The sequence below is a fragment of the Lissotriton helveticus genome, chromosome 5_1 (assembly GCF_964261635.1).
Source record: "Lissotriton helveticus chromosome 5_1, aLisHel1.1, whole genome shotgun sequence".
NCBI classification, from domain to species: Eukaryota; Metazoa; Chordata; class Amphibia; order Caudata; family Salamandridae; genus Lissotriton; species Lissotriton helveticus.
Window position 1 is genome coordinate 37357185 of NC_136065.1, and position 12612 is coordinate 37369796.

The window sequence follows — 12612 nt, forward strand, 5'->3', positions numbered from 1 at the left end:
TGTAAAGGTAACTTTGGAGATTAATGCTCCTGCTGGAGAGAGACAGAGTTTTAGCTAGTGGCTGTTTCCACTCATTCTATAGTAGCGCATTGGATTAAGCTGACTGCTGCAAAGAACATGTCCTTGTGTGTTTAAAGGTTTTCAGGTAACAATAAAAATGTAAAGGTGACTGGTGTTTGATGCTCCTGCTGGAGAGAGATCGGAAGTTTTATCTAGTGGCTGTTTCCACTGATGCTAAAGGAGCGCCTAGGATTGAGATTCCTGCTTCAAAGAACATGTCCTTGTGGGTTCAGAGGTTTTCTGGCAACAATAAAAATGTAAAGATAACTTCTTCGATTAATGTTACTGCTGGAGAGAAATGGAATTTGTATCTAGTGGCTGTCTGCAGACAAGCATTATTAATCTAATTACAATTGGTGATTTTTGACTTTTGTTGTAAAGATTCATATAGCTCCCACATGCACCCCAGCACACTACATACATGCATCCACACCTAACACACACCTTATAACAACACGCCACTACATTCCACACCATGCCACTACCCATCGTCACTGCACTAGACACCAAATTTGTGGTACGGACCACAGCGTTCACACAGCTCTACAAAGGCGAGACCTATTGGCTATGCCAATGCTTGTTTAATTCTGCTGAGACTTTATCATATGTTACATGATGTTTGGTGCATGATTCACATGGTAAACATTGTCTGCCCTTGTTTGAAAATTGTACAATGAAAAGAGATACATAGTGGGCAGATTCACATGAGGCTTCTGGTTGTCATGGTAACATGTGGGAGGGTTGTTGTGAAGAAGATTCTTTGGATTGCTGGTGTTTGAAGATTCTTTGGAATGTTGGTGTTTAAACTGGGGATCACAGTTGAGGGGGAGGGGTGGCTGTGCACATCTGGTCAGCTGACATTTATACATTAATACATCTACGTAGGGGGGTGGGAGGGAAGGATGAGGGGCTGAAGCTCCCTGCAGCTCTCACACCAGCCTCAGCTCCGTTCCTGCCCTGTAGGGGGGTGGGAGGGAAGGATGAGGGTTTGAAGCTCCCTGCAGCTCTCACACCAGCCTCAGCTCCGCTCCACAGAGACCGAAGAAAGGAAAGAGCCTCTCTGTGAAGGGGACCTGCGGAAAGGAGTAGAGAAGCTCCATGGAGTCAGCATTGTACAGGGACAGCCGCCCCCCCTCGTAGTCCAGATACACCCCCAGCTTCAGGGGCTTCTCACGCGGGGACAAAGGGGCCTGAGGGGAGGTGAGAGCCCAGGACAGACCCCCCGACCCCTCCACAGCCCAGACTCCCCCCGCAGGTGACCATTTGAACCATTCCTTCCTGTCCACAGACTCTGCTGCGACCCCCACCTCCCACAATTGCCCCTCCTGCAGAAGCTGCACCTCCCAGTAATGTCGCCCGGAGGTGAACCCCTCGCCCCCCAGCACACAGTAGTTGTGGGTGAATCTCTTGGGGGTGTCCGGCAGGGTCTGTGAAGTGTCCGTCCATCTCACACGTCTCCCCCCCTCAGACAGGAGGAGCCGAGGATGAGCCGTGTCAGGATCCAGAGTCACCGTCACTGCAGGGAAGAGATTCACAATTAGAGATTTAATGACACAAAGAAAGGCCGTAATTACTGCTTCTGTTTTACATGTGATTAATTTACACCACATCTGGAATGAGCACGCTGCGCTAGAGAGCGCAGCACTAGACCGCTCACTACACTAAAGCGCGCATTGATCTAGAGCACGCATTATACCAAATAGAATTATATAGAGAGAACAGCAGGTAGGGCACTGTACTAGCTACTCCACAGTATGCTGTACTAGTCAGTACACAGTACTAGTTAGTACACTTCATTAGATGGCATAGAGTAACAGAGGTACTAGAAGTTTACTGTACAAGTCAGTTCACTGCATTAGATGGCACAAAGGGTTAGAGTTACTCAAAGGTATAAAGTACCAGTCAGTACACTGTATTACATCCTACAAAGTGACAGAACTACTAGAAGGCCTGAATTGACCGTTACCAAACAAATTGCTACGAAAGTCTTGTGAACTAATTGTGTTCCACATCTTGTCCCACAGGATTGCACTGACATGCCCCTTGCCAATTCGCCAGTTGCCAACAGTAGGCCTCTGGCTAATCAAGGCAGGAACCCTAGGGGTATACCTTAGGCCACAGCTGGGCAGAGATCATTAAGCGTGCAAGCATTATAGGAACTAGGTGGTAGCTTCAGTAAGGGGACTCACATTCCCCATACCCAACAACAATCCTCTCCTAAACTCACCACCCCGATGTCTATTCCCATCTATTTGACTAATGCACATAATCTAGTGGCTATGGAAGCCAGATCCTATCTCCCTCTCTGCACATATATCCGGATTAAGCTAAACATTCCACCATCAGATCGAGCAGCAAACGCTCCTGCGTCCCTTGGGGCACCACCCATCTCTGTGTTATCCCAGAACGATTGACTCACCCCTTTATTTTCCACAGAGAATTTTTTACACAATTTCAACATAGGTTTGGAACCTTCTCTCCCGCTAGTACATACCAACATGGTGGTCTCCTTGCAAATGACTGAGAACATGTCCCTAAATCCAATGTGATCTATGGGCACTCTTTCAGAGACAAAGATATGTCAATCTGCTCAAGTCAGTGAGGTAGTCACACCGAATGTTGTAATATCTACATCCACACTTCAAAGCATTCCATCTCCTCCCCAGGCCCATCAGTCGATGGCGAAGGGAAGGAATTTGAAATAAGTTTCATGGAATGTGGCAGGTATAAGGGGGAAGTTAGACAGTTCTCACTGCCTTAATCTGATTTTTATCATGCGATCTGTCTTTTACAAAAAACGTGGAGTCAAACCCCGATATTTATCCCTGGGTTTATGTCCTTTCACAGGCCATATACTCCCTCTAAACACGGACGACCAGCAGGCGGGCTCCTTACTTTACTCAGCATTTCACTTAATTACAGTGTGGACATTTTGGATATTAATAGCCCAGACATTTTAGGGATTAGAATTAATAGTGATAAGGGCAGGCCCATTGAAATTTACAATGTGTATGCGGAAGTACAAGAGGGGGTCGATCTCCAAATTTGTATGATCTGGCTAGCATCTTGGAAGTTAGGCTAAATAATTTCCCCCTATTAGTGGGTGGTGATTTTAATGTCACCTTTGAGCCGCTGGATTGGGTGGAGTCGCATGATGTGAGTATAGAGGACAATGTGTGGTCGGTACCACCCTTGGAGCTTAGCCCTTAAAGAAGGAATGTTGGCAATTAGGGACTGGATGGCCTCCAATTGTCTAAAAATCAACTCCGAAAAGACAGAAGTAGTGATTTTTGGACAACTTACTCCAAGCTAGTACCCGCATGGTGGCCCATGGCTTTCGGAACCCCACCTAAACCTGCCCTTAAGGTAAGGAACATGGGAGTGATCTTTGACGACCACCTCAACTTCGTCTCCCATGCCAACCAAATCGCCTCCTCAGCCTTCCACAAATTACGCTTAATAAAGAAAATCATTCCCTTCCTTCCTGAAACTGCCGGCAAAACCTTGGTGACCTCTCTAGTATTGTCCACTTTGGACTACTGTAATGGTCTTTTTGCAAACGCTCAGGTCAGGGTTATTAAGAAAATGCAGACCATTCAAAACTCAGCAGCAAGACTACTTGCCAGAATCCCTAAATACAAGTCTGCGACCGACACCATCAGAAACTTTCACTGGCTCCCCATCAGAAGCAGGATCAAGTTTAAAACTCTCTGCATTGTATATAAAGAAGAAACAGTTGCCTATGCCTCCGGGCTAATTTAAAGTACACAATGATTTAAGTACAGGTAAACCACAGTTTATTAGTTTACCCAAAAACAGTTTATGTTTTCAATTTTTGCTTATTTACAAAAAAGGATATTCGAAAAGACAGAAATAAGGCCACTATCAACCTCATGTCTTAGCCATATACAATTTCAGACAAACAGTTTATGCATATATACAGTGAGAAAACATGTATTGAACATTATACCAACAAGCAGACTTATTACCAACATGTATTGGACATTAAAACAACAAAAAATCTTTTACCATAAGGAAAAAAATCACCATAAATACATTTACAAAGCATGGACAACTAGACCTTACACATTTGAAAATGATTTAACCAACCATTTTTAATGGGAAGAAAAAGGGTATTTACAAGGAAAAACGTGTTTTCAAAACTAATTCAACTATCATGACCTGAACAAGAAACAATCAATTAAATGTCAGGAGCAGTGCCCATTTCAGCATTAATAATAACGTGAAAAAAAGGGGGGGGGTGTTTGCCGACGCGTTTCGAATCCTGATTTAAGACTTGCAGGATTCTCGTCAGGGCAGTGTGAATCTAGTCCATGGGAACTGTTTGAAAAGAAGAAAACAGGATGTTTACTAATAAATGGGTCCTCAAGCCACTACTCTCTGACCAGTGCGAGTTACGGAATAATGTGTACCTTGTATAAATCCTGCCCACAGTTACTCCTGTATTGCATGGGAATGTCGTCTAGGCTGTGAGGTTTACGCTGCAACAGAGTAAAGAATAAGTCAAATCCAGCGCGGTGGAGGGGGGGACCCTATTCACGCATCGTGATAGGAATGGTATTGGTTACCTGCGTTCTACGTGGAATCTTTGCCAGCCTGTGCGGTGTGTTAAAACACTCGAAATTCTGTTCATTTAGTTTCTGAAATTAAGTGGACAAAGCGTGATTTAGTGAACTGCTCAAAACGGGGACACACTTGTGCCCTACTATTGGTCATTCCAACAAGTGATTAACTTACTTGGAAACCGGTCCGCGGTGACCGCAGAGGGGGGGTTTGACTCCTAACCCAAGTGTTGCCGCCTGTGCGGTATCTTTTAGACGCTTGTGATTCAGCTCATCAGATTTCCTGAAACAATTAGACAAAGCGCAATTGCATGAACTTCTAATTTGGTTACACTCTAGTGCACCGCTAGTGGTTAATCCCACAAAACAACTTCACTTACTTGGACACCGATCCGTGGTGACCACAAAAGGGGTTCTGGCTCTGAGGCCGAATTTTCGCACAGTAAGACGTTGAATTAATCTGTGGAAAAGCGGAACAGATTAGCGCGTTAGTGCGCTGTCATGTAAACTTTCAGTCTGCACTGGTGGCAGTTTCAAATTCCGGCGGATTCCAATCTTACCGTAAGTCTTTCAAATGCCTCCGCACACTCTGCTCTGCTTACTCAAGACCGACAGCCACAGGGATGTGAATGACCCTGGCAGTCGCCGGTTTGGGTCATGTGATTCTTGACCGGCCAGTCAGAATTGCAAACAGGTTAAACTGCTTTCTGGGACCTGTAGTTTCAAAAACAAGAAGTTTGTTTTTGATGCATTCTGGGGCATGGAGTTTCAGAGGAAACGGGGGAGATGTTTAAGCCCTGTTTATTTCACTCAGGCTATTTAGACCCTTGTTGACGCTATCAAACTTAAGGATTAAATATGCCTCCTTGCGCAACAGCATTGCGTCTACATCTTGACAGTGCTTGGGGTCAATCCATGCCAATGTGGTCCATTTGAAGTCATTCTCAGAATGGCCATTACTGATGAAATGTTCGACCATGGGGGTGGTCAAGACTTTTTTCTTAAGACGGGATCGGTGCTGGGTGATCCGAACATTGATAGGCTGGTTTGTTTTGCCTATATATACTCTGTTGCAGGGGCAAACCACCGCATAGACGACATTACGAGTTTTGCAATTCGTGAAGCATTCATGCTTCCATCTAATGCCATTATTCGTGAATGTGTCCCCCTCTAGCGTACTGGAACACGACACACAGTTGCCACATTTGTGGTGCCCGCATACTGGTTTCAGCTTCCACTGTGCAACAAGGTCACTCTTGGGTACTGGGATGTGACTGTCCGCTTTGATCAATTGTTGCCCTATGCTTCTGTTCTTGCGCAAAGCGAAGATGGGTTTAGAGAGGGGGTGCTCCAAAGTCTCAAGTAAATGCCAATTCTTCCTAATTATATTCTTGAATTGGTTCGTATGTTGACCAAATGTTGTGACACAAACCAATTGTTCCAAATCTTTCTTTTCCTTCTTTTTGAATAATGTCTCTCTTGGAGTGAATTTGGCCCTGTTTCTCGAGTGTTTCAACAGTTTCTTTGGGTATCCTCTCACTGCCATCTCACTACAGAATCTTGCGGCGTGGCAGTCAAAATCGCATAAATTAGTACAATTTCGCCTGATCCTCAATAATTGCCCATAGGGCAGGTTGTCTTTTAATGATTGGGGATGCGAACTAGTGTAGTGCAGAATTGTATTCCGATCAGTTTCCTTCTTATGCAAGGAGGTTGTCAACTTAGCCTCACTGGTGCCTACAGTGACGTCAAGGAAAGTCATTTCTTTTGGACTATGGTTCAGCGTGAATTGTATGTCTCGGTGCCTAGAGTTCAGCCATAAATGGAACTGCTCGAGTTCCGCCTGGCTCCCCTGCCACAGGAGCCAGACGTCATCGATATATCTCAGCCACTGAATGATATGGCCTGAGAAGGGGTTGCCATTCAGGACAAATCTCTCCTCGTATTGTGCCATATAGAGCACTGCCAGCTCCGGCGCATAGGGACAACCCATGGCTGTCCCTTTGATTTGAATAAAGAAGTTGTTCTCAAATTTAAAATAGTTGCTACGAAGAGTAATATCGGCCAATGCCACAATAAAGTGTGTTGGCACCCGATGGGGCCTCTCCCTTTGTTCCAGGTAGAGTTCAATGACCTCTAAGGCTTCATCCTGTGGTATTTGAGTATAGAGCGAGGCGACATCCAATGTCACCATCAACTCTGTCTGATCATTGAATGTGTGCCCCTCGATCTGTTTGATGAAGGCTGTCGTGTCACTGAGGTGCGAACGGACTTGTGCTATACATGGTTTTAAAAAGAAATCGATGTATTTCGATATCGGTTCAAGCACCGAATCGCAACCCGAGACAATGGGTCTACCAGGGGGTGCCGTTTCGTTCTTGTGAATCTTCGGCAAGAAGTAGAGAATAGGAGTTCTTGGCATTTTTTTATTCAAAAATTCATGCTCTTTGGGCCCTAAAAAACCTTTGTCCAACCCTTCCTTAGTAATTCTGGATATTTTGTCCTGAATTGCATGGACGGGATCTTCTTTTGACGGTCTGTACCAATCCCTGTTGTTCACATGTACTAGACCTTCAGCAAGGTACATAGGGCGCGGCCAAAGGACCACTGCCCCGCCCTTATCTGCTTGTTTTATTACTATTGAAGTGTCAGATTTCAGATCACCAATAGCTTTTTGTACACCTTTGCTAATGTTGTTTTTGACAAAACTATTTTGCTTCTCAAGTTTAGTCAGGGAAGACAGTACAGCTTGCTCAAAAGCAATGATCTGTTTAGGGATGTTTGAGGTTGGAGTAAAACGTGACTTCACTCTGAGTCCAGTAGTTTCCTGTGATGACGTCATTTCGGCACCTGCTAAGGCACTCCTCGACAAAATTGAAAAGGAAATTGCCACTTTCAAGGATTACACTTTGAACACAAAATCAGCTCAGTTTGACAAAGATTCTAAATCCTTCCAGTTAGATCGGGTTTATCCTTTTCTAAAAGAGGATTTCTACACCTCTGGTGAGTCACGAGGGGCCCTAAATACGTTCCAGGGCAGATCTAAAAATAGGTTTCTGACCTTTTCAGACACCACTTCCTCTGATTCTTCCACCGACTCCAGACAGTCTAACTTTAATAAACGAGGCGGTACTAGTGGTCCGGCTCCTTTTTTATCCAGGGGCGGACAAACCCGACCACGCTTCAAGCAACCATGGCAAATGCGAACTCGCAACAAAAATTACAACAACAATTGAACTTGTCCACCATAGTAAATCTCTCTAATAAGGAACTATCTAGGGATGAGGAAATGCTTCTTAACCTGGGCCTCAAGTTTGTCCCCGCTACGAGAACTGACTTTACGAAACTAAAACTAGAAGCACTCGACTTCTGCCGCAAGGTTAGGTTGAAAACTTATTTCGCAGGTGCCGAAATGACGTCATCACAGGAAACTACTGGACTCAGAGTGAAGTCACGTTTTACTCCAACCTCAAACATCCCTAAACAGATCATTGCTTTTGAGCAAGCTGTACTGTCTTCCCTGACTAAACTTGAGAAGCAAAATAGTTTTGTCAAAAACAACATTAGCAAAGGTGTACAAAAAGCTATTGGTGATCTGAAATCTGACACTTCAATAGTAATAAAACAAGCAGATAAGGGCGGGGCAGTGGTCCTTTGGCCGCGCCCTATGTACCTTGCTGAAGGTCTAGTACATGTGAACAACAGGGATTGGTACAGACCGTCAAAAGAAGATCCCATCCATGCAATTCAGGACAAAATATCCAGACTTACTAAGGAAGGGTTGGACAAAGGTTTTTTAGGGCCCAAAGAGCATGAATTTTTGAATAAAAAAATGCCAAGAACTCCTATTCTCTACTTCTTGCCGAAGATTCACAAGAACGAAACGGCACCCCCTGGTAGACCCATTGTCTCGGGTTGCGATTCGGTGCTTGAACCGATATCGAAATACATCGATTTCTTTTTAAAACCATGTATAGCACAAGTCCGTTCGCACCTCAGTGACACGACAGCCTTCATCAAACAGATCGAGGGGCACACATTCAATGATCAGACAGAGTTGATGGTGACATTGGATGTCGCCTCGCTCTATACTCAAATACCACAGGATGAAGCCTTAGAGGTCATTGAACTCTACCTGGAACAAAGGGAGAGGCCCCATCGGGTGCCAACACACTTTATTGTGGCATTGGCCGATATTACTCTTCGTAGCAACTATTTTAAATTTGAGAACAACTTCTTTATTCAAATCAAAGGGACAGCCATGGGTTGTCCCTATGCGCCGGAGCTGGCAGTGCTCTATATGGCACAATACGAGGAGAGATTTGTCCTGAATGGCAACCCCTTCTCAGGCCATATCATTCAGTGGCGGAGATATATCGATGACGTCTGGCTCCTGTGGCAGGGGAGCCAGGCGGAACTCGAGCAGTTCCATTTATGGCTGAACTCTAGGCACCCAGACATACAATTCACGCTGAACCATAGTCCAAAAGAAATGACTTTCCTTGACGTCACTGTAGGCACCAGTGAGGCTAAGTTGACAACCTCCTTGCATAAGAAGGAAACTGATCGGAATACAATTCTGCACTACACTAGTTCGCATCCCCAATCATTAAAAGACAACCTGCCCTATGGGCAATTATTGAGGATCAGGCGAAATTGTACTAATTTATGCGATTTTGACTGCCACGCCGCAAGATTCTGTAGTGAGATGGCAGTGAGAGGATACCCAAAGAAACTGTTGAAACACTCGAGAAACAGGGCCAAATTCACTCCAAGAGAGACATTATTCAAAAAGAAAGAAAAGAAAGATTTGGAACAATTGGTTTGTGTCACAACATTTGGTCAACATACGAACCAATTCAAGAATATAATTAGGAAGAATTGGCATTTACTTGAGACTTTGGAGCACCCCCTCTCTAAACCCATCTTCGCTATGCGCAAGAACAGAAGCATAGGGCAACAATTGATCAAAGCGGACAGTCACATCCCAGTACCCAAGAGTGACCTTGTTGCACAGTGGAAGCTGAAACCAGTATGCGGGCACCACAAATGTGGCAACTGTGTGTCGTGTTCCAGTACGCTAGAGGGGGACACATTCACGAATAATGGATTTAGATGGAAGCATGAATGCTTCACGAATTGCAAAACTCGTAATGTCGTCTATGCGGTGGTTTGCCCCTGCAACAGAGTATATATAGGCAAAACAAACCAGCCTATCAATGTTCGGATCACCCAGCACCGATCCCGTCTTAAGAAAAAAGTCTTGACCGCCCCCATGGTCGAACATTTCATCAGTAATGACCATTCTGAGAATGACTTCAAATGGACCACATTGGCATGGATTGACCCCAAGCACTGTCAAGATGTAGACGCAATGCTGTTGCGCAAGGAGGCATATTTAATCCTTACGTTTGATAGCGTCAACAAGGGTCTAAATAGCCTGAGTGAAATAAACAGGGCTTAAACATCTCCCCCGTTTCCTCTGAAACTCCATGCCCCAGAATGCATCAAAAACAAACTTCTTGTTTTTGAAACTACAGGTCCCAGAAAGCAGTGTAACCTGTTTGCAATTCTGACTGGCCGGTCAAGAATCACATGACCCAAACCGGCGACTGCCAGGGTCATTCACATCCCTGTGGCTGTCGGTCTTGAGTAAGCAGAGCAGAGTGTGCGGAGGCATTTGAAAGACTTACGGTAAGATTGGAATCCGCCGGAATTTGAAACTGCCACCAGTGCAGACTGAAAGTTTACATGACAGCGCACTAACGCGCTAATCTGTTCCGCTTTTCCACAGATTAATTCAACGTCTTACTGTGCGAAAATTCGGCCTCAGAGCCAGAACCCCTTTTGTGGTCACCACGGATCGGTGTCAAAGTAAGTGAAGTTGTTTTGTGGGATTAACCACTAGCGGTGCACTAGAGTGTAACCGAATTAGAAGTTCATGCAATTGCGCTTTGTCTAATTGTTTCAGGAAATCTGATGAGCTGAATCACAAGCGTCTAAAAGATACCGCACAGGCGGCAACACTTGGGTTAGGAGTCAAACCCCCCCTCTGCGGTCACCGCGGACCGGTTTCCAAGTAAGTTAATCACTTGTTGGAATGACCAATAGTAGGGCACAAGTGTGTCCCCGTTTTGAGCAGTTCACTAAATCACACTTTGTCCACTTAATTTCAGAAACTAAATGAACAGAATTTCGAGTGTTTTAACACACCGCACAGGCTGGCAAAGATTCCACGTAGAACGCAGGTAACCAATACCATTCCTATCACGATGCGTGAATAGGGTCCCCCCCCTCCACCGCGCTGGATTTGACTTATTCTTTACTCTGTTGCAGCGTAAACCTCACAGCCTAGACGCCATTCCCATGCAATGCAGGAGTAACTGTGGGCAGGATTTATACAAGGTACACATTATTCCGTAACTCGCACTGGTCAGAGAGTAGTGGCTTGAGGACCCATTTATTAGTAAACATCCTGTTTTCTTCTTTTCAAACAGTTCCCATGGACTAGATTCACACTGCCCTGACGAGAATCCTGCAAATCTTAAATCAGGATTCGAAACGCGTCGGCAAACACCCCCCCCCCCTTTTTTTCACGTTATTATTAATGCTGAAATGGGCACTGCTCCTGACATTTAATTGATTGTTTCTTGTTCAGGTCATGATAGTTGAATTAGTTTTGAAAACACGTTTTTCCTTGTAAATACCCTTTTTCTTCCCATTAATAATGGTTGGTTAAATCATTTTCAAATGTGTAAGGTCTAGTTGTCCATGCTTTGTAAATGTATTTATGGTGATTTTTTTCCTTATGGTAAAAGTATTTTTGTTGTTTTAATGTCCAATACATGTTGGTAATAAGTCTGCTTGTTGGTATAATGTTCAATACATGTTTTCTCACTGTATATATGCATAAACTGTTTGTCTGAAATTGTATATGGCTAAGACATGAGGTTGATAGTGGCCTTATTTCTGTCTTTTCGAATATCCTTTTTTGTAAATTAAGCAAAAATTGAAAACATAAACTGTTTTTGGGTAAACTAATAAACTGTGGTTTACCTGTACTTAAATCATTGTGTACTTTAAATTAGCCCGGAGGCATAGGCAACTGTTTCTTCTTCATATTAGTGTGGCCCTGCCTACCCTCCTTCCCATTTGGGCCCAGCCACCCTTGTTTTTTCTGCATTGTATATAAGGCACTGCATAAACAAGGACCCTCGTTTCTCAAAGAACAATTGATCCCATATTGTCCTTCCAGATTGCTTCGATCTACCACCCTCAATGATTTAGTGGTCCCCCGCACCAAAACTGTTTCTTGGGGAGGCCGCAGGTTTTTGGTCTCGGCACCTAAATTGTGGAATACCTTACCCCAGTCAATCAGGACCAGTCCCACTCTCTTTTCCTTTCGCAAATAGCTAAAGACCTGGCTGTTTAACCAGTAAAACCGGAACACACTTTCCGCAGCAGCATTTTAACCAGTAATACCGGAACACACTTTCCTCAGCAGGAGAATTATTTGCGGATGTTGTAGAGCTGAGACGCCCACAGACATTTGTTCGCGCTTAATCAAATGTCTAAATAAATAAATAAATAAATAAGCCCTATTAAGAAATGGTCGAAAGCAGCCTACAGTTGAATGTTATATCCGTACAACATAGGTGAAGGGCTGCTAATGGAAGAACTAGCTCCGACAAAAGAGGGTAAATGACCTTTCATGATCCAAAGGGGGCTAGTAGGATTGATTACCTACTAGTGGATTTGTTTTTTTGGACCCTGGTAAGGGATATGGCCATTACCTCAACTTGTGAAAGTGACCATAACCCGTTATGTTTGAAAATGGCTCACCCATGGGGGGAAAGGAAGAGGGTTCCCCTGTTTTCCTTGTGTACTATGGAGTTAATTCATACCAATGAGAAAGGTAGGCTTTAATGGCCTACCATTCAGGCAGATGCAACCATGATCAAATCCATCT

At 44.3% G+C, this 12612-nt stretch overlaps 1 protein-coding gene across 1 annotated transcript in view; it reads right to left on the bottom strand.

Annotated features, from left to right (window-relative positions):
* Window positions 1-651: 651 nt before the first annotated feature.
* LOC144752925 (E3 ubiquitin-protein ligase TRIM39-like) overlaps window positions 652-12612 on the bottom strand; it is a 256584-nt gene continuing 244623 nt past the window's right edge. The window contains exon 4 of the mRNA XM_078640744.1: window positions 652-1576. Within this exon, the coding sequence (XP_078496870.1) occupies window positions 1068-1576 (509 nt within the window). The 3' untranslated portion in view covers window positions 652-1067. The remainder of the gene's footprint in view (window positions 1577-12612) is intronic.